At 41.8% G+C, this 21,683-nt stretch overlaps 1 protein-coding gene across 8 annotated transcripts in view; it reads right to left on the reverse strand.

Moving 5' to 3' along the window:
* ZNF618 (zinc finger protein 618) overlaps positions 1-21,683 on the reverse strand; it is a 771,796-nt gene that overhangs the window by 53,643 nt on the left and 696,470 nt on the right. Inside the window, exon 13 of one of the 8 annotated variants that reach the window (XM_033960459.1) lies at positions 4,568-4,618. The exons of the other annotated variants lie outside the window; for them this stretch is intronic. Coding sequence (XP_033816350.1) covers positions 4,568-4,618 — 51 coding nt within the window. The remainder of the gene's footprint in view (positions 1-4,567; positions 4,619-21,683) is intronic. 8 annotated transcript variants of the gene reach the window in all.

Below are 21,683 nucleotides of genomic sequence, written 5' to 3' on the forward strand. Positions count from 1 at the left end.
ACCCCCTCTTCAGAGTTTCACTTCTCTGAGCATACCTTATTAAGTAATCTTTCACTCTCTCTGCACTAGTTTTCAGCATAGTCAGGTCTTGTTTTGACTTTGTTTGAAAACAATGGGCAACAAAAATCCTAAAATAAATAAATAATTTATTTAATTCAAGTTATATCCCGTCTTCCCCAAGGAGCCCATAACAGGTTACAACATAACACACATAACATTAGCAAATAAGTCACATAACAGTTAACAACGTAAGGCAATAGGATACAGTGGGGTGTGTCTAGTTAAATTTTTCTGGATTAGCAGATACTTTGAGCCTGAAGCACGTACATGGAGAGAGTCAGTGTGTGCGCACAGGGAGAATACAGTAGTTTGGAAGCAACATCTATTAAGAATACAGTAGTTTGGAAGCAACAGTCTGAAAGTTAGCTTGTCCTGAAAAGTCAGGTGAAGAGGTAGGTTTTTATTGCTTTTCTAATGCTCAAAAGTCCATCAAGGGATCTGATGTTAGGAGGCAGCTTATTTCAGTACTTTGGTAAGAGTGAGAGTATGACCTTCATCTGGCACTTTCTAGTTGGAGGCTATGATCAGGGAGATATTTTAAAAAGCGTTTCCTCCTGGGAGCAGAGGGGTCCGTTTGGGACATAAGGTTGGAGTTTGGCTGATATGTAGCTGGGTGCTATGTCATGTAAGGACTTGAAAGCAAGTACTAAACCTTTGAAGATGCAGCGTTTGGCTATGGGCAGCCAGTGGGCTGAAGCCAGCGCTTGGGATACTGAATCGCAGGTGTGAAGATTCTTCAGTAGTCTGATTGCTGCATTTTGTACACATTGGAATTGCTTTATGTTTTTTGCCTTCAGTCCTTTGAACAATGCGTTGCAGTAGTCCATGCTGGAGAGGACAAAGGCATAGAGAAGTTATGCAAAGTCTGGTTAAGAAATAATTTCTTATTTTCTGTAGTTGTCATAGATGAAGTTGAGACCACTTGCGAGATATGGTCAGTGAGTGATAAATTAGAGTTGTGAAGTACTCCTAGGCTATGGACTTGGTCTTTGGCGATTATGATAGTTGATTCCCAGAGGAGAGAGGGACAGTTGTAGGTGCAATGTTCTTTGTGAATCTAAAGGAGTTCAATTTTCAAGGTGTTTAGTTGGAGCTTGTTTGCTGACATCCAGATTTTGATTTCTGAGAGACAGTTTTGAAGTTTTGCAACCTGGGAGTCACAATCTGGGAGTGAATCTTTATTTGGTGTTTGTGGGCTATATCCAGGACAGGCGTAATGTAGAGATTTAACAGCAGAGGAGATAGTAGTGCTCCTTGTGGTACCCCATACTAGACTGGCTTTTGCTTTGAGAGGGTAGTATCAAATAGCACGCATTGGGATTGCTTAGGAAGGACGTGAACAAGAGTAGTGCCATATCTTGGACCCCAAGCTCAGCAAGTCAGGTGAGGAGGTGCTCATGGTCAATGGTGTCAAATGCTGCGCTGAGGTCTAGTAGTACCAGTAGGACATTGTTTCCTTTGTCCATGAGTTTCCAGAAGTCGTCGATGATAACAAAGAGGACAGTTTCAGTGCTATGAAATTTCTGGAAATCTGATTGGAAAATGGATAGGACATTTTTGTTGTCGATAAAGGAGTGTAGTTGGCTTGAGTATCGCTTTTTCTAGGATCTTCGCGATGAAAGGTAGGTTGGAGACAGGCCTAAAGTTGCTGGGTGTGTCTGGGTCAAGTGTAGGTTTCTTCAAGAGTGGTCTAATGATTGCCGATTTCCAGCTTGTAGGTACAGAGCTTGTGTGTAGTGAGGAATTGATAAGAGGGAGACTGAGCATACGAAAGTGTCTTTCATGTCGACTAGGAGGTGTGATGGGTAGGGATCTAGGATGGAGCCATATGGCTGAAGGGAGTCAACAATCACAGTAAGGTAATTGAGTGACCGCGAGGCACATACAGTGGGGTGCCCGGGCCGCCGGCATCCACTGCCAATGAGGCTTCTCCACAGCTCCGGACTGCACAACGCTTACACAGGCCGGCCACGAGTACCTCGCGCCTAAAGCACAAGGAACACTTTTTCCCTTTAAAAGAGCTCATTGTGCCCTAGCTGGAAAGAAAGTGCCGGTTAGTTGAGAAAAAAGGTAGTTATAAAGGGAAATGAGCCCTTTAGACTGGCACACCTCAGCATTTTTTTGTTATTTCTTTTTACTTAGTCAGAACAGACTCCACGGCTCTCAAACTGGAGGGATGACCAACCAGAGGGCCAGATCGCCTGCTGAGGCCTACTACAAAAATATGGGGAGGTAGAGGAAGGTGGGGGGAGGGACCCAGAATGAGACCCATAGGGTTTAACACCCCCAAGAAACGACAGATCCCCAAACAGAACCCGCCCAAGCTCTATCCAGCACAAAAAGGGGAACCAGGAGTCCACAAACAAAGTTCTAACAGTGCTAAGAAGGGAGCTGAAAAACCTTATCACCTGCTACTGGAGACTGAGGAAAAACTGGAGTAGCAAGAGGGGCATGCTATACTGATATACAAGTTTGATCTCAATCTCCACCTGCTGGTAGCAGTGAGGCATATTACCCATTCGTAAGGAATATACCAGTCTACCAAGCAATACAGAATTTGAGACTTTTACAGACCAACTAATGATTGTAACAACTTTCATCCCATTGCTAATCTTTCGTTAATTACAAAAATTTTGGAGTCCATTATTCACTCCCAGTTGTTAGACTTTCTCACTGAGACACATGCAATTCAATCTAATCAGACAGGCTTCAGTCAGAATCAAAACACCGAGACAAATTTATTGGGTGTTATCACTTACATTAACTATCATCTCAATCAAGCATTTTTGGAGGTCAGAGGAGGGTCAGTGACCACTGGGGGAATATTTTTTTTTGGGGGGGGGTCATACTTACATCCCTCTGGTGGTCATCTGGTTAGTTTTGGCACCTTTTTGGCACTTATTCATTGTTGAAACAGGTTTAGCCCCAAATGTCCAAATTGTGCCCAGGACATATTCTTAAAAGTTCAATTATGGCAGAAAAATGTACTTCTGAAGTAGGCTCTTTGAGCTTAAACATGGCTCATGTCGGGTCAAGTTAATAAAAAACTTTGGGGAAGAATTTCTGGCCATTGTGACTCCATTTTGTTTATATATCCCTGGTAGTTGTATACTGTTCCATTCCCACTTTTTTTGGATTTTCCTGGTTTTTCATGGTATTTTGTTTCCTTGTTTTTTTGTGTGGCCCCCGCTTCAGCTACCTCACCAGCCACTGAAATGGTACTGCAGCTTTGGAGGGTACCTGAGCACAAAGGAGGGAGAGCAGGCCTCTGAGGGACCCCAGGCCCAATGCTTTCTCTCTCTCCTACCTACCTACCCACCCACCCCCAGGTCCAGCTCTCTCCCTTCCTATCTCCCTCCTCTCAAGCCTCAACCCAACTATCTTCCTCCTCCTCAGCCTAACTCTCTCCCTCCTCAGCTCCCAGTTCCAATGTTCTCCCTATCTCTTTGCCCTCAGCTCCAAGGTCCATCTCTGGTCCATCTCTCTCCCTCTCTCCTTTCCCTCCAGCCCCAAGGTCCAACTCTCTATCTCCCTCTACTCCAGCTTCATTTCTCTCCCTTCCCCCTGACTCAACATGGCTGTTTTCTGTTTTGCCCCTCCTCAGATCCTTCTCCGCCCCCCTCATCCACTGGAACCAAACATGGTAGTCTTCCCTTCCTCCCCCTCTCAGGACCCACCACAGCTGCTCATCTCTCCTTCCCTTCTACCCCAGACTTGATGGTACTGCTCACGTCACTCCTTCCTCCCCACTCTCCGGACCCAACACTGTTCAGATTACCTTTAAAACGCAGTCTTCAGCCCTGCAGGCAAGTGGCAACCCTACAGAAGTTGCATCAGAAGGGGCTCCAGGTCAAAAGGAAAGACTCACTGAAAGCCGCCTTTTTGTAGGGCTGTCGCTGGACCAAAGACTGTATTTTAAACTAGGCTGAGCAGCATTGGGTCTGGGGGGGAAGGAAGGGAGAGTTCAGCAGTCATGTCAGGTCCTGGGGGGGATGGGAAAGGTAAGCAGCCGCGTTGGGTCCAGGGGAGGATGAAGAGAGGAGAGATGAGATACAGCACTAACTGTGCGGGCAGGCGGAAGTTGGCTACACTTAATTAATTATTAATTGCTATTAATAAGTAACTTGTTAATCACAACATTAATCACGATTAACGTGCATCCTTAATCTAAATGTAATAAAATTTATTACATGCAACTATTTTGCTGATCCCTCTTTCTGCCCTCGCTCTACCCACTTCAGCCTCCCCAAATAGCTGAGCCACCAATTGCCTTTGGAAAGGAGTACATAATACATTCTAAGAGAAATGAAATAAGATTTACTGGTCTCATCAACTAGTCAAGCCTTAGGATAATAATCACATTATGGCTAGGTCATGCTACCCAATTCATATAAAATATAGCTGTCCTCTCCAGGACTCAGTCCTTGCTATATGATTGAGGGACTCAGCAAAACCATGGCTGAATGGACTGGTAGAGGAGAGCAAAGGAGAAAGGTACAATTCTTACCTGCCACTTTGGGTCCTTTGAGTGCTCCTATACCAGTCCAGGCATCCTTCCCTACAAATAAAATACATAAAGACAACTCAAGGGAGTCTACACATTAGTTTTCGTGTTTAGATAGTTTTATAGTGTTCATGGTACCTTTATTTATTTATTTTAAAAATTTATCAACCGCCCATTTCTAGGTGGCATTACAAAGGTAACATGCACAAAATAAAACAGAAAAAAACTTGTACAAACATCTTAAATTACAAATGGATTACATCTTAAAAAGCCGTAGTTTAATAGATCTTCACAGTACAGTTCATCCTAAAACCAGCATTAAACGACACATCTTTTATTGAAAAGTTTCTAGAAATAGAGTAGTTTTCAGAATTTTTTAAACTTCTGAAAATCAGATAGTGCCCTTAGTGGTCCAGTTAATTTGTTCCACAGTATTACTCCCATGATGGAAATGGCAGAAGTTCTTGTATTCTAATGCATTTTTGAAAAGTCTGTCAAAGCCAATCATGTCACACCTTCAGATTGCAAGGTTCTTAGAGGTCGACAGATTGCCATAGTTTGTGATAGATACCAAGGAATCTCATGGAAAATTACTTTGAACACTAAAGTTAGAGTTTTGAAAATGATATGTAATCGCACAAGTAATCACTGCAATTTCTTCAACCAAGGTGTTATGTGGTCAAATTTTCTAACCCCACAAATTAACCTTGCAGCTGCGTTTTGGATCATTTGTAGTGCTTTGCACTGTACTGTTGGAACCCCTAAATAAAAGGCATTACAATAGTCCAGCTTTGATAAGACCATCGTCTGAACCACAATCTGGAAATCATGTCAACATCATTGATTTTAGATGATTTAACAGTCACAACTGGGAAAAACGTAGATTTAGCTACAGACAAAATTTGATCCTTCATGCTGAGCGTTGAATCCAGCCAAACCCCTAGAATTTTCAGCTTTCGTTGTATCAGTAAAACCTGGTCACTAGCCTTAATCTCTTTTGGCCATTGAGGGTCATCATTTTTCCCAATCAACATAACCTCATATTTTGCAAGATTTAGAACCAGTTTTTGCTTCACCATCCACTCATTCACACTTTTCAATATGAGATATTGATGGACCTATCCCTTGAGTGGACTACGATTGATTCAGAATACAGCTATCAGGTTAATTATTAATCTGAAAAAATCAGATCATGTTACTCCTTTTTATCAGAAACTGCACTGGCTTCCAATAGAAGCCAGGGTTGTTTTCAAATTTGGATTACTATGCTACAAAGTGTTGTATGGTCTTACTGCAAATTATCAGAAGGATCACTTTGAACTGGCTATATCAAAACGGTCCCAACGCCTTTTATCTTATTTTACCTTCCTTTCTGTTAAGAAATGTCGACACAAATTTTTTTTTATAGGTTATTCTCGTTTCAGGCAGCAATTAGAGACAAGGAATTTAGTCGGTTGATAGCTAACGCCATATCATATAAAAAGGAACTCTTGAAAACCTATTTATTTGATAAATTTCTGTAATACCTTTCCTGCAAAGTATACAGATTGAGATCTTTAAGTCTGTCCCCATACGCCTTATGATGAAGACTACATACCATTTTAGTAGCCTTCCTCTGGACCGATTCCATCCTTTTTATATCTTTTTGAAGGTGTGGCCTCCAGAATTGTACACAATATTCTAAATGAGGTCTCACCAAAGTCTTATACAGGGGCATCAACACCTCCTTTTTCCTAGCATCCTTCTAGCTTTCGCCGTCACTTTTTCAACCTGTTTGGCCACCTTAGATCATCACATACAATCACACCTAAGTCCCACTCTTCTGTTGGGCACATAAATTCTTCACCCCCAGAGTATCATCCTTTCGGGACGCTCGGGATTTGCCATGAGAAAGGGATAGAGATCCTGGAAGAATCTGGCCCTATAGGGGGATTATACAAAACACCAAGTTTATTATTATTAGGATTTGATATACCGCTTATCAAGGTTATCTAAGCGGTTTTTACAATCAGGTACTCAAGCATTTTCCCTCTCTGTCCCGGTGGGCTCATAATCTATCTAACGTACCTGGGGCTATGGAGGACTGAGTGACTTGCCCAGGGTCACAAGGAGCAGCGCGGGGTTTGAACCCACAACCCCAGGGTGCTGAGGCTGTAGATCCAACCACTGCGCCACACACTCCTCTGGTTGGCGACTTTCTGATGGCAATGGATAGAATGAGCACAGGGAGCAGCGCAGTCATCTGTAGTGGATTTGTTCAGTGGCTGCATGGAACAGTGGATTTGTCCAGTGAACTATTTTTGATGGACTTGGGATGGTCTCCTTCAGCTAATTGCATATGGCTTCTGAGACTTGATGTTCTTGAGTGGGAGCAGAGGGAGTTTATGGAGAGGAAAGTAGTAAAGGGAGCTCAGATATGGGTATGGGTGTGTATGGGTAGGAGGTGGGGATGGGGGTGGAATTGCCATTTGTGAGAGGTGTAATGCACCAATAAACCTATTTACATGAAGCTGGTTATATGAGATGTTCCTTGGCACAGAACCCCTGATGGTATGCACCCAGATCAGCTCTCTGTGTGTAGGGCATCTTGTGGTTCCTGTGTTGGGCCTATGGGGAGTCTGGCTGGGGTCGCCTTTGGCATAGAGCCATATTGTGTAGCATGCAGCTTGCCATAAATATCTGTGCTACCTTCTGTAGTCTGAAGAGGAACTCCCCCCAGAACGATCTAGACAGTGGAATCTGGTTTATAGCTGACCAAAGATGCACTCAATGATGGCCCTGGTGCTTCTGTGCTAGAAGTCTGCAAGGGAACGGGGATCGCAGAAATCCCGTGAGTCTCACGGGGATCCCCCAAGATCAACGGGACTTCCATGGGGACCCCTCCCAGGAACACGGGGTTCCTAGGGGGATGGAACCGGGGTTCTCATTCTGAGGCCTACCTAATTTTCAAGATGAGACTGGTCCAGCGCCATGGTGGGAACAGCCATTCTGGACAGTGAGCTCAGCACCTAGGCACTCAGTATGCCTAGGTGCTGAGCTCACTGCATTGCTGCTGATTGGTCGGGCAGTGGCACGTTCAAGGTGATTCTTCCATAGCGGTTTTTTGTGATATTTTGCCTGTCTCCAGTTATCACCGGCTATTTGGTAAGTCTTCTTCTGCTTCATATGGGGTCTTTCTATGCCATTAGCTTCATCTAGTCAGTCTGTTACCCATAAGATTATTTTGATGCATAACAACTATGTTTTTAGTTCGGGTCTTTTATACAGTGGTTTCTATGTTGGCTATTCTAGGTGTTTCCATCTCTGCTATTTGGCAAGTCTTCTTTCTCTTTTCTTCCTTTTTTCATTTCAATTATTAAGGCCATCCATTCCTCTTTGGCTTAATTACATTGTTTACTTATAACATAATTACCCTTATTTTTACATTTTTCTATATTTTTTGTTACTTTAGCACCTACATATCCCCAGGTATGTCAGGTGGTTCATCGTGTGGCTTTTGCTATTATAGCCGTTTTTGATTAAAGATGTGCGGGACTTTTCATCACTATCAAAGTCAGTTTATAATCAGCATGTTACACCAGGCTTAATAGTCTTTTATGGATATTCAACGCTTTAATTCTGATTTTTATTTCAAGTTTTATTTCAGTCTTTTTTAGCCAGCTACATTCTCCCTTAGAGCTCGTTAGTCTCATGGCCTTACGGTCATTTCTTTTGGATTTGTTTATAGCCAGTCCTATGGTCTCACATTATATATTTATTTTGTTTTGTTTTTCTATATCCTTTTCATTTTTTAGCCCACTTCACTCAGCCTTTTCCTCTCGTCTGCATCATGTTCCTCTAATGCCATATTATGTTTTCTATACAAACGTGTTTTCATAGTACTGTTTTGTCTTTCTCATGCACCCCCTGCTACATTATACTTCTTGATGAGATGGTTTATTGTATTTATAAAGCTTTTATTCTGCATTGCATCTTGATATATTATGACTTTTTATAAGATGGACTTTTGTAAAGTTCCTATTTTGCATTGTATTTTGTCACACCATGTCTTTTGATCTTTTTAAAGCAATCATTAGCATAATAATTTTAATATTGGTTATCATTCTGTCTGATTCAAATTTGAGCTTTAATATGCTATTTATTTCATATTGATTTCATGATTGTTTTAAGAACATAAGAACATAAGTATTGCCGCTGCTAGGTCAGAGCAGTGGTCCATCATGCCCAGCAGTCCACTCACGTGGTGGCCCTCAGGTCAAAGACCAGCACCCTAACTGAGACCAGCCCCACCAGCGTACATCCATGTTCAGCAGGAACTTATTTAGCTTTGCCTTGAATCCCTGGAGGGTGTTTTCCCCTATGACAGATTCCGGAAGAGCGTTCCAGTTTTCTACCACTCTCTGGGTGAAGAAGAACTTCCTTACATTTGTACGGAATCTATCCCCTTTCAACTTTAGAGAGTGAACTCTCGTTCTCCCTATTTTGGAGAAGGTGAACAACCTATCCTTGTCTACTAAGTCTATCCCCTTCAGTACCTTGAATGTTTCGATCATGTCCCCTCTTAATCTCCTCTGTTTGAGGGAGAAGAGGCCCAGTTTCTCTAATCTTTCGCTGTACGGCAGCTCCTTCAACCCTTTAACCATCTTAGTTGCTCTTCTCTGGACCCTTTCGAGTAGTACCATGTCCTTCTTCATGTAATGTAATGTAATTTATTTATTTTATATCGCTAAACTCCATTAGGATTCTAAGCGGTTTACAGAAAAAATAGACAATAGGGTACATTAAAATTATAAGAAAAATAGGTACTTAGATATTCCCTTACTGTCCTGAAGGCTCACAATCTAACTAAAGTACCTAGAAAAATGACAATTAGTAGAGTAATGAAAAAATAAAACAGACATAGATGAGAAAAAATAAGAAAATAAACATTCTAATAAGACTACAATGGTCTAAAGCACAGTTCTTCAACCGCCGGTCCGCGGACCGGTGCCGGTCCGCAGAAAATTTCTGCCGGTCCGCGCAGGGCCGGCGAGATCAAGTCGGCAGTTAAATTTCCTGCCGACTGCGGTTCCTACTAATTAATGTTCCTCCCAGCCTCAGGCGATCAAGATAGGCTGCCAACGTCGGGGCCTTCCCTCTGTGAGTCTCGCCTGTTCGGAAACAGGAAGTTCAAACAAAATAGGCGGGACTCAGAGAGTGAAGGTCCCGACGTCGGCAGCGTGTCTTGATCCTGCCGAGTTGCTGAAGAGGGCCGCGGGGAAGTTGCGATTATACCGGAGAGAGCTGCAGATTCAGGTGCAGGTGGAGGGAGATGGTCAGCATGTGCAAACAAGATCCTGGGGAGCCTTCACAGTGGCTGTCTCCCCTCCCACCAGCTCTCCAATTTGCCAGGGCAGTGATTTACCGGCAACTTCCTGCAGGCAAGTACCGAGAGCTGCTGGAAGGGGAGGAAGCCACTGTAGGAGGCTGGGAAGGTCTGGAAAAGGGAGAGCTGTTACTGGACTTGAAGGGAGTTAGAAGGAGAGATGCTGCTGGGAGGGGAGGAGGGAAAGGGATGGGAAGAGAGTTAATGTTGAATAGAGAGAGGAGGGAAGGGAGAAAAAGGAGAGATGCTGCTGGGAGGGGAGGAGGGAAAGGGATGGGAAGAGAGTTACTGTTGGATAGAGGGAGGAGGGAAGGGAGAAGAAGGAGAGATGCTGCTGGGAGGGGAGGAGGGAAAGGGATGGGAAGAGAGTTAATGTTGGATAGAGGGAGGAGGGAAGGGAGAAGGAAAAGAAGGAAGGAGGGTAGGGAGAAAGAAAAAAGGAAGGAAACAGCTGGCAGGGAGATTACAGGAGGGGAAGGGGGTCAGGGTGGAATGGAGAGATCAGATGAGAGAAAGGGGAGAGAGAGGAATGAGAAAGTAGAGAGACATTGATGCTGGAAAGGGGGTCAGCAGAGAAATAAGAAAGGGATAAAGATGCTAGATCTGGTGTAAGAGAGATAAAAATGAAGAAGGCAGTGAAGCTGGAATGAATGATGTATAAAGGAGAGAGGATGATGGACAAGGAAGAGGGGCATAGAAAGAAGTCAGATACATATGGAAGGGGGAGAGGGCAGACATTGGATGGAACGGGCAGATGCTGGAAGGAAAAGAGTGAAAAGAAGATGAAAGCAGAAACCAGAGACAACAAAAGGTAGAAAAAAATAATTTTATTTCTATTTTGTCATTAGAATATATCCTGCTAGAGACATAACTGGGGACTGCAGTATGATATTTCTATGTAGTATTCTATAATAACTTGGCTTGTTCAGTTTTCTTGGTAGTAGAGGGGATATATGTGAAGGGGAGGGGAGACGGGTTTTGTTGGTCTATGCTCTGTATATTTGTATTTATAAAATCACAATTGTTCAGAATATTGTTTCTTTTTATACTTTAATAAAATACGTTCAATATAAAATCATAATTGTGGCTTGTGCAGATGGGATCAGATGGTTTGCGGGGACCGAGCTCACGGAGATGGGGCGTAAACAGGGTTTTTAAATTTTAGTCCTAGTAGTTTGCCGGTCCACAAAATAATTCTTTTATTTCTGCCGGTCCACGGGTGTAAAAAGGTTGAAGAACACTGGTCTAAAGGACTTTGAAAGGTTGAAAAAAGAGGGGAGATAGGAAATAGAAGCAGAAGGGAGAACCGTTGAAACTTTAGAATTCTTGGGAAATTTAAATGAAATTTAAATAATAAAGTAGGAAACAAAAACCAAGTGGCAAAACAATGAATGAGGTTTAAAAATAAAATATCATAAACTAAAAAAGAAAGTGAAAAAATAAAAACAACAGTCAAGACTGAAGTCCAGCTTGAAATGACTTCACTGCTTTGGCTGCGAAACTTCTCCAGATGTCATCCGATCCTTGTCAGCAAACCTGAAGCACCAAATCCAGTGTCTCCGGTCATCAACTCGTCAAGATATTCACTCTCTCCTCCTGCATGTCAAATTCGCTGAATCTGTCTCCTTTCAGGACAGGCACCGCTTGTGTCTCTCTGACCGTTTGCGGCGCCAACCATGGCCTCCCCCTCATGGTGGCGGTGGTGGTCATGGGGGGTCGCTCCTCATCATGGCCGAAGCTAGCGGCTGCAGAGCCTTCTCTGAGTCGACGCTGCTCAGCAGGCCCAGGCTGGCATCAGGGCCGGGTGCCTCTAGCAGTGGGCGAGCGCCGGATTGGCTGCCGGCTTCTCGGCGACAGGGGTGACGGCGATGATGGGATGGAGGGGCTGGGTGAGCGATTGCGCTGGAGGCGTCTCCTTGTCCGCATACTTCAGCTCCAACTCGGCAATCCTCACCGACGCGACCTGCCCCAACAATGCCCGATAAAAACAACACAAATGCCGTGCCGTCCGTTGCAGCACTCGAAGGGTAATGACGGTTGGGCGCCGCCTCCCCCTTGGAGGAAGAGAGGTGGCCTGGGAGCCCTGGAGGTGCCAGCCGCGGTGCGAGCAGGCAAAAGGTAGGAGCAGGCGAACGGCTCAACTGCCGCAGTTCAGGAGGGTTCCCGGCTGCTTATGGGGGGAGGAGCTTGCTCACACGCTGAGCCCCGGAGGAAGAGAGGTGGCCTGGGAGTCCCGGAGGTGTCTGTTGCAGTGCGAGCAGGGAATAAGCAGGAGCAGGTGAACGGCTTAACTGCCGCAGTTCAGGAGGGTTCCCGGCTGCTTCTGGGGGGAGGCACTCGATCACACGCCAAGCCCCGGAGGAAGAGAGGTGGCCTGGGAGCTCTGGAGATGTCAGCTGCAGTGCGAGCAGGCAAAAGGCAGGAGCAGGCGAATGGCTCAATTGCCGCAGTTCAGGAGGGTTCCCGGCTGCTTCTGGGGGGCTGAGCTCGTTCACATGCCGAGCCCTGGGGGAAGAGAGGAGGCCTGGGAGCCCTGGAGATGTCAGTTACGGTGAGAGCAGGCAAAAGGCAGAAGCAGGTGAACGGCTCATAGTATCTGCTGATGTTTAGAATTTACAGCTGGTCTTTTCTCATAACGCATATACCATATGCTTCTTTTGCTTGGTTGATGTCCTTTTAGAGGATTTTATAATTAAATAGATGAAGAATTGTTGTTTAAAAGGAGGGAGCTCAACTGTCAGCCAGCCACCATCCAGCCTCCAGTGCTGTACGCAGTACTCCAGATGAGTGCGCACCATGGCCCGGTACAGCGGCATGATAACCTTCTCCGATCTGTTCATGATCCCCTTCTTTATCATTCCTAGCATTCTGTTTGCCCTTTTTGCTGCCACTGCACATTGCCATAGATGGTTTCATCAATTTGTCGATCGGAACTCCCAAGTCTCTTTCCTGGGAGGTCTCTCCAAGTACCGCCCCGGACATCCTGTATTCGGACATGAGATTTTTGTTACCTACATGCATCACTTTACACTTATCCAAGTTGAACTTCACCTGCCATGTTGATGCCCATTCCTTGAGCCTGATTATGTCACGTTGCAGATCTTTGCAATCCCCCTGCGTCTTCACTACTCTGAATAACTTCGTATCGTCCGCGAATTTAATTACCTCGCTCGTCGTACCTATGTCCAGATCATTTATAAAGATGTTGAAGAGCATGGGTCCAAGCACCGAGCCCTGCGGCACTCCACTGGTGACGCTCCTCCAGTTTTATATATTAATTGTACCAAAATCTGTTATCATCATGCTTTTTACCTTTAATCTGATTAATATTTGTTTTCATTATGTTTAATTAAGTTTTTTAATTCATTGTGTAACATATTAAGGTTCCCGATGAAATATTTTGTATATATTTTGGTAGATACAATGGTTTAGCCTTCTATATATCTTTTTCTGTTGTTCTAATTTGTTCATTTTAGACCGATATTTATTATTTAAAGTGCTCATATTCTATGATGCACTTTTTAGGTGGGGACGGAGGGGATTCCTCGTGGGGACGGGCGGGAATGGAGGGGATTCTGATGGGGACGGAGGGGATTCTGACGGGGATGGGTGGGATTTTTGTCCCCGCGCAACTCTCTATTCTGTGCTGCCAATTGTTGTCCTGATGGCAATAATTGTATTATGTATACACATAAAAAGAAATAGTTGAATGATAGAAATGCTTCAGTGATTAGGACAGCAAGCAGAGTACATATGTTTTTATTACCACTGAAACAGAGAGAGAAAATATTTTGGTTTAGGTCTGGAACATGTATGTGATAACCCAAACATGGCAGTTGAATTTTAGCTAGGAATCATAAGCTAAGGGGGGGTCACACTGAAATAGGAACTAACATATTTATACTGTTCCCTTGACAACTGCTTGGGGAAGCAAAACTTAGCTGTTAACTAATATTGCATAGGGATGTCTTGTGATTTAGTAGCATGTGATGATTTCAGTCATTACTTGTTGCTAAGGAAAAGTACTAATGAAATATGATTAACCAGAAACTTGAATAGAACCAATAGAATATTGTTAGAGTATGCAGTTTGTAATTGGATTCTAGTGAAGCAATTGTAATATAATTGGAAGATGTACCAACTATGCATGTTTAATAATGAATTAATTGATGATGTCCTTATCACAATAAAATGGCCAGTCACTTGTATTTGGGTGAGACTTTTGGTTGTCATCCTACCAGTTTTGTAGGATGCCATAACGCTCCCAAGGCCTTGAACGTTTAAACTACAATTTTTTTGTATGGTAGATTTTTTTCCCCTTGGCCTCCTCTGGAGATAAAGATATGAACTGAGGTGGTATGTAGCCTGTTCATGCAGTTATTTAGACCAAACAGTTCTTCTCTGTGGGATCTTATGGGTGGATGACAGGGATCATGAGCCATGTTCGCTGAGGATAGCCTCTGTGGAGGGAAGCAGAGAGAGAGAGGATGAGATGGGGGAGTTTGTTAGTTGTGGTTAAGCTGGAGAGGGTGTGTGTTGGGGGATTGTGGAGAGGGGTGTGGGGCTGGTATATTTGTGTGCTGCTTACCTAGCAGCCAGCTGATGATGATTTCCCCTCAGGTGATTCTGCTGTGGATTCTGGAGTGTTGTAGGATTTAGGCATCATGTATGGATCCTGGGTACCTGGCATACATATCTATCATCTCCCTTTAGGTGTCATACATGACCTGTATATTCATGAAATGCTATGCCTTTGTTTCTGTAGGTAGCCTTGTATGCCCCAGGGTGGGGTTCTAAGTGCAATGTATGTTCAGCTGATAATGCCTATGACAGAGGGGAAGTGGGCTATAGTGTAGAACTCACTCATAGTATTCTGTAGGGCCTGGGAGGTGGTGGGAAAAGTGATATAGTTTTGGGTGTGGGTGAGAAAGGCTTGTAGGAAACCGGTGAGGCAGCTGGAGATGGCTGGCTGGGTAAGTCCCATGTTGGCTTCTAGGACTGACTGAAAGCTACTGATGCCCAGGAAAGTGAGGAAAATAGTGACCTTGAGGTGGACGGATATGGGGTTGTTTCTGCGGGTGCAGGCCTGGAGGAGAGGTTTGAGCTGCTTACAGAGATTGTGTATGGCTGTCCTGTCAAAGTGCTATCTGTCAATGCACTCCTGGTCAGTGAGGTCCAGGAAGCAGGTACAGGCTATAAAGACCCTCATGTGGGGGCCCTCTGATCACTCTCTTCTGCCTCCAACATAGCTCCCACCATCACCATGACCTATTACCACAGGTGCAGCCCACTATTTCCACTAACTACCACCACTGTGTTTAGCCGAAGTAGTTTCCCCTTTCCTAAACAGACAACCCAAATGCACTCACTCTCCTAGACAAAGACACAGCAACAGCAGTCCTCACTCAGTCAGCCCATCCCCCCAAATACTGCAGTTACAAGTGAGACAATCAACACTCACTCTGCAGCTCCTGTCACACGTGACAGAGAGACTTCTAGCTCTCTACTTACCAACACAACCATATCATTGAGTAAAAAGATAAATTTTTGCTCACCGTATTCACTTTTAAAACAGGTCTAACTCTGGATGTGTTTCAGAAAGCCCAGACAAATACTTCCGCTATCTGTTATGGCGTGAAGATATTCATCTGCTAACACTACCCACGAAACACCCACTTTTTGGACGTCTTTATCTGGATGTCTAGCATCGCAGAAAACATTTAAAAAATATTTGATTATATGCATTGGATTGTTTTGTGCCTGCTTGGGAATTCAAACCCCTTTTTGTGACAATTTTTGGACAGTTTTCCCTTTTGAAAATGAGCCCCTTTGTTAGTTTATTTAGAATCTTCCTTTTTTTCTGCAAGCATGGTAATCCTGAAGGTCAAAAACAAAGTAATCTTTATAAAAAATACTACTAAGCAAAATAATTAAAACAGTAATCTACAAATTTGTACCAAGGTAAGTTGCCCAATATGAAAAAATCCATAAAGCTTGCATTAGTTCTAGCCGCGTAGAGAGGGTTTAGCGCGCACTAAAAACACTATCGCAGCTTAGTAAAAGGAGCCCTTAGTAAGCTCAAAGGTCTCCTGAAAAGCTGGCTTTTAAAGGACACTTTCAACTGAGATGCTCGAATTCTATATAACTCAAACATACTATAGTGTACTAAAAAAATTTTTTAATGAAAATTAAATAACAAGTTTTTCAAGTTTCATTAGGATTTTATATACCGCCTATCAAGGTTATCTAAGCGGTTCTACAATCAGGTACTCAAGCATGGGTAACTCTTTCCCATCCTATTGTCTTAACACCTATGTTCATTTTATTTGTTTATGAATTGTATTTAAACTGTCCTGTAGTGTCTTACCTTTATTAATTGTGTGGTTTTTATTCTTAGTTGTTTTTTACTTTTACCCTGATTTTATTTGTAAATCACATTGGATTGTGATATTGCGATCAAATCAAACTTTTAAATAAACTTGAAACTTGAAGACAGAAAACGCCGACCAAGAAAATCAATCAAAGCTCCAGCACCCATCATCCAGACACACATAGATCCCTCAAAAGAGCTTAGATACAACCACTCCACTAGCAGAAAAAAATAAAATAGAACCAAGACACACAAACTCCTAAAAAACTCCTGTGCTACACTACCCGCTCCAGTAAAGCAAGGCCCAGAGATAAAGAACCTCCTTCACTCAAACGCAGCTTACTCAAACATAATGGCAACCTTCACACCTAAACTCATACTTGCCCTCCTGCTGCTCTTCCTATTCATACCCAACTGGAAAACAGCAGGATTCCACATTTCACCAATCCCAATATTGACAACAACCTACAGACAAATCCAACCATCTAGAAAACTTCACAACCCCAGGACGCTGATATCCGTCCCATTAGCCAACCACAAAAACATCACCACCATATGGGGGAAAAAGACATCCGCCAAAATCCAAGTCAACAACTGAAACACTTGAGACAACTCCTCGAAATCTCATCTACCCAAATTGTATCACCATTCCTCACACAAAACACACCTCGATAGCCTGTGCGTACATGAACATAAGATCAGTCAGTCCAAAGGCAGAACTAATCAAGGATTGGCTGGACAAAGAACGTCTAGGCTGCCTCTTCCTAGCCGAAACCTGGCTAACCTCCGACTCAGACCCATGCATAACCGAATTCTGCCCCAAAGGATACAAACTAGAGTTAGTCTGTCGAGAAAACAAACGAGGGGGAGGATTAGCTATTCTTGTAAGAAATAACCTCAAACTAAAAGTCCTTGATAAATACTCAACCCCCCACTTAGACCTTCTAGCCTGCCAAATATCTGACGACACACTCAAAGACACCTTGACATGCCTTCTCTGCTACATCACTCCAGGAAAATGGATCGCCTCAAAACATGATCTCGAAGATTTCATCATCCAGAACTCTCTAAACTCTTCACATAACCTGCTCCTTGGAGACATAAATCTCCACTTAGAAGACCACACCTCCAAGCAAGTAGAAAGTTTACTTTGATATCTCGATACCCTTTCCTACCAGATTCTTAACCCTCAATCCACTCACAAAAAAGGCCACCAACTTGATATTGCTGCATACACGTCCCTAAACTCTCACACACCAGATATCTATATCTCCAACAGTACCTGGCATCCCTCCCTCTGGTCAGACCACTACAAATATACCTTCACCATCAACTGGGCTAACAATAACAACAAACCCAAACCCCCAAAAAAGTACTTCAAGACTCGCCAGAAAATCGAACCCTGGACAAAGTAGACCCCACACTCAATTCCATCAACCCTAAAGAATTTGTAAGCCATTGGAGAACCCTAAGTGAAACAACCTTAAATGAGTTAGCCCCAGCAGAATCAAAACACAGAATCTGCAGACCTTCCGACAAATGGTTTGACACCAAACTTCTCCAACTTAAAAGGCACTGTAGACAACTCGAAAGAGTCTGGAAAAAACAGAACCAGGAACAAACCAAAACAGCATGGAGAAATCTAACCAAACAATATAAGATCAAACTTAAGGAAAAACGAAAAGCCTACTACTCCAAACTAATTGGCACTAACACACCAGACACTAAAACACTCTTCAACCTAATAAGAAAACTAACTGACACCACACCTCTCCTAACCACTCAAGGAAACCACCCACCAACAGCCTCCCAACTAGCAGACCACTTCAAATACAAAATACGCACAATCAGAACCACTTTTAATAACTCACAGTCCAACCTCGATGATTTCTAAACGTAAAATTCAAAATCCCTGGTTCTCATCAGAATTGAATCTAATAAAACAACAAGTCCGATCTCTAGAACGTGCATGGAAAAAAAATAAAACCTCAACAAATTTACAATTATTCAAGGAACAAATTATATATTACAAATCAAAAATAAATCAAGCAAAAATGAAATATTATTCTGAGAAAATAACAAAGGCTAAAAATCCATCATTACTATATAAAATATTAAAAAGAATATCAATCTCAACTAGTAAGGAGAAATCAAATGAAAATAATAACACACTTACAGCACAAAAATTGGCAGATCACTTTACAGAAAAAATTAAAATAATAAGAAATTCTTTTGTAATAAATCAACAAGGTAATATTGATCCTGATCAGTTAAAAAATGATCTCTTAACCTCAAAATGCTCCAAATTTAAACTTCCAAGTCAAAAAGAAATTGAGACGACTATTAAATCTATCAATATTAAGAGCTCAAAGGCAGATCTTCTTCCTCCGTTCATTCTGAAGCAATATTTTCAAATTTTTGGACCATTTATTCATACCTTAATTACAGAAAGTCTGACCCAAAGTAAAGTACCAAAAGAATGGAAAAAATCAATAATTCGCCCAATTATTAAAGATAAAAATGCAAGTAATACAGATCCAACTAATTACAGGCCCATATCTAATATTCCTTTTTTGGCCAAGTTAACAGAAAAGATAGTCTTTAATCAAATATTAGATTTTGTGGAAAAAACTAACGTTCTCCACCCTAATCAAACAGGTTTTAGAGAACACCACAGTACTGAATTATCACTAGTTGGCTTAACTACTTCCATCCATTATTTTCTTGACCATCACAAAACTACTTTATTAATTTCACTAGATCTTTCCGCAGCTTTTGATACAATTGATCATATACTTCTCATAAACCGACTTCAATCTATTGGGATCACGGATCAAATTCTTTCTTGGTTTAATTCTTACTTTACAGACCGTTCTTCTTCTGTTCTCTTTAAAGAATCTATATCTAATTCCACTTCAACCACTTTCGGTGTTCCCCAAGGGTCCATTCTTTCTCCATTACTATTTAATATCTTTCTAGCACCACTGCTTACACTGTGTCAATCTATAGGTTTTCAAGTTTTCGGATACGCAGACGATATTCAGCTTTTACATCCTGTAGATACTGATAATATATCAGAAATAAATGAGATCAGTAAGAAACTCGATCAAATTCAACATTGGCTAAACTCTAATAAACTGGCCCTTAATATAAAAAAAACAAATTTGATGATCTTTCCATGGAAGGAAAATCCCACACTTATCACCCCTATTACCATAAGAAATATTCCTTTACAGATAGTTAACAAAACGAAAATATTAGGAGTAATTATTGATTCTAAATTAAACTTTCATGACCATATAAGTCATATTGTTAAAACCTCATTCTATAGATTACGACAAATTAGATCCATCTCAAAATTTCTGAATGCACAATCTTTAAATATCCTTATCCACTCATTAGTCATATCAAAAATAGATTATTGTAATTCTCTTTTTAGAGGTATTGCATTAAATGAAATTAAACGTTTACAAATCATACAGAATGTCTCTATAAAACTTATTACTAAATCTAAAAAATTTGATCATGTCACTCCCCTACTAGAAAAGGCACATTGGCTCCCTGTCATCCATAGAATAACTTATAAAATCTGTTTACTTACATTTAAAACACTACTATATAAGACACCTGCTTTTATTCATAAACTTTTAATACCTTACCATCCAATTAGAACATTAAGATCAATTGATCAAAACCTATTAACAGTTCCTTCATTGAAATTGATTAATACTAGGCGGCAATTTATATTTTCCGTAACAGCCCCTCAAACCTGGAATGCTCTTCCAATTTTTATACGGAACGATCAAGATTTGGTAAAATTTAAATCATTATTAAAAACATTTCTTTTTAATGACGCTTTTAACTCTTGATTTTTATTTATTGTTTCTCCTAATGTGTTTTCCTATGTTTAATCTTTTATTTGACGAATGTATTTCTTAACCCTATTTTTACCCAATGTAGTATAATAAGTTTTAACCTTTGTAAGCATTGTGATTCCCAACAGTTTGTTTTGTATGTTTGTTTGTTTTCTTTTAACTAAATTTGATTTGTACATCGCTTTGAATTAGAGAAAGCGATTAATCAAGAACAAATAATAAACTTGAAACTTGATACTAATAAACCCCACAATGGAAGAAGCTATAATTGCTGACAGAACCTAGACCAACTTCCCAACAGTACAATGGACTGACTTGGACCGACTGTACAAAAAATACAGCCAAGCCTCATGTGATCTGAATAACTGCCCCTCATATCTACTAATGAATGCTACCCCTAATTTCAAAGCTAACCTAATGCAATGGATACAAATCACACTCAGAGAAGGCCAATTCCCACCAGAACTAGGTGTGATCATAATCACCCCTCTACTGAAAGATCGTAAAGGCCCAATTGACTCTCCCTCTAACTATAGACCCATTGCCTCAATCCCATTATACGTTAAAATAATAGAAGGTCTTGTTGCACAATACCTCACAAATTACCTGGAAAACCATAACTTACTCCATCCCTCACAATCAGGATTCAGAACAAACCATAGCACAGAGACATTACTAGCAACACTACTGGATACAGCCCGACAATACCTCAGTAAAGGAAGTAGGATACTAATTATCCAACTAGATCTTTCTGCTGCATTTGACCTAGTAGATCACACCATACTACTCCAGATAATAGATGCCATAGGGATCTCAGGTGGGGTATACAACTGGATCCAAGGATTCCTTAAAACAAGAACCTATAGAGTAAAGTCTAATGATCTCAAATCAGCCCCATGATCTAACCCCTGTGGAGTTCCACAAGGGTCACCACTATCGCCTATCCTCTTCAATCTATTCATATCCTCCCTTGGTACCACTCTAGATACTCTAAATGTAATATCATTCAGTTACGCAGACAACATAACCATTCTGCTTCCCTTCGATAACCAAGACCCCAACTCAACAGGACACCTGGAAACAACTCTGAAAGCAGTGGAAAAATGGATGACAAACCACAAATTGAAGCTTAACTCGAATAAAACAAAATTCTTACTTCTTGAAAAGGACAAAAACCCTTCCATAACAGAATTGGTAATAAATGTAACCAAATATCCAATACAGACATCTCTTAAAATCCTTGGAGTATTGATAGATAGATGCTGCTCAATGCAGACTCAAATCAACAAAACAACACAAAAAGCATACTTCACCATGCGTAACCTATGAAAAATAAGAAAATTCTTCAACAAAGAACAATACAGGATCATAGTCCAATCCCTTGTACTAGGACTATTGGACTACTGCAACATCCTCTACCTACCTTGTCCAATAAACTTAATTAAACAACTACAGTCCATTCAGAACACAGCTCTCAGGCTAATCTATTCACTCAGAAAATTTGACCAC

Source organism: Geotrypetes seraphini, chromosome 10 (genome assembly GCF_902459505.1).
Source record: "Geotrypetes seraphini chromosome 10, aGeoSer1.1, whole genome shotgun sequence".
NCBI classification, from domain to species: Eukaryota; Metazoa; Chordata; class Amphibia; order Gymnophiona; family Dermophiidae; genus Geotrypetes; species Geotrypetes seraphini.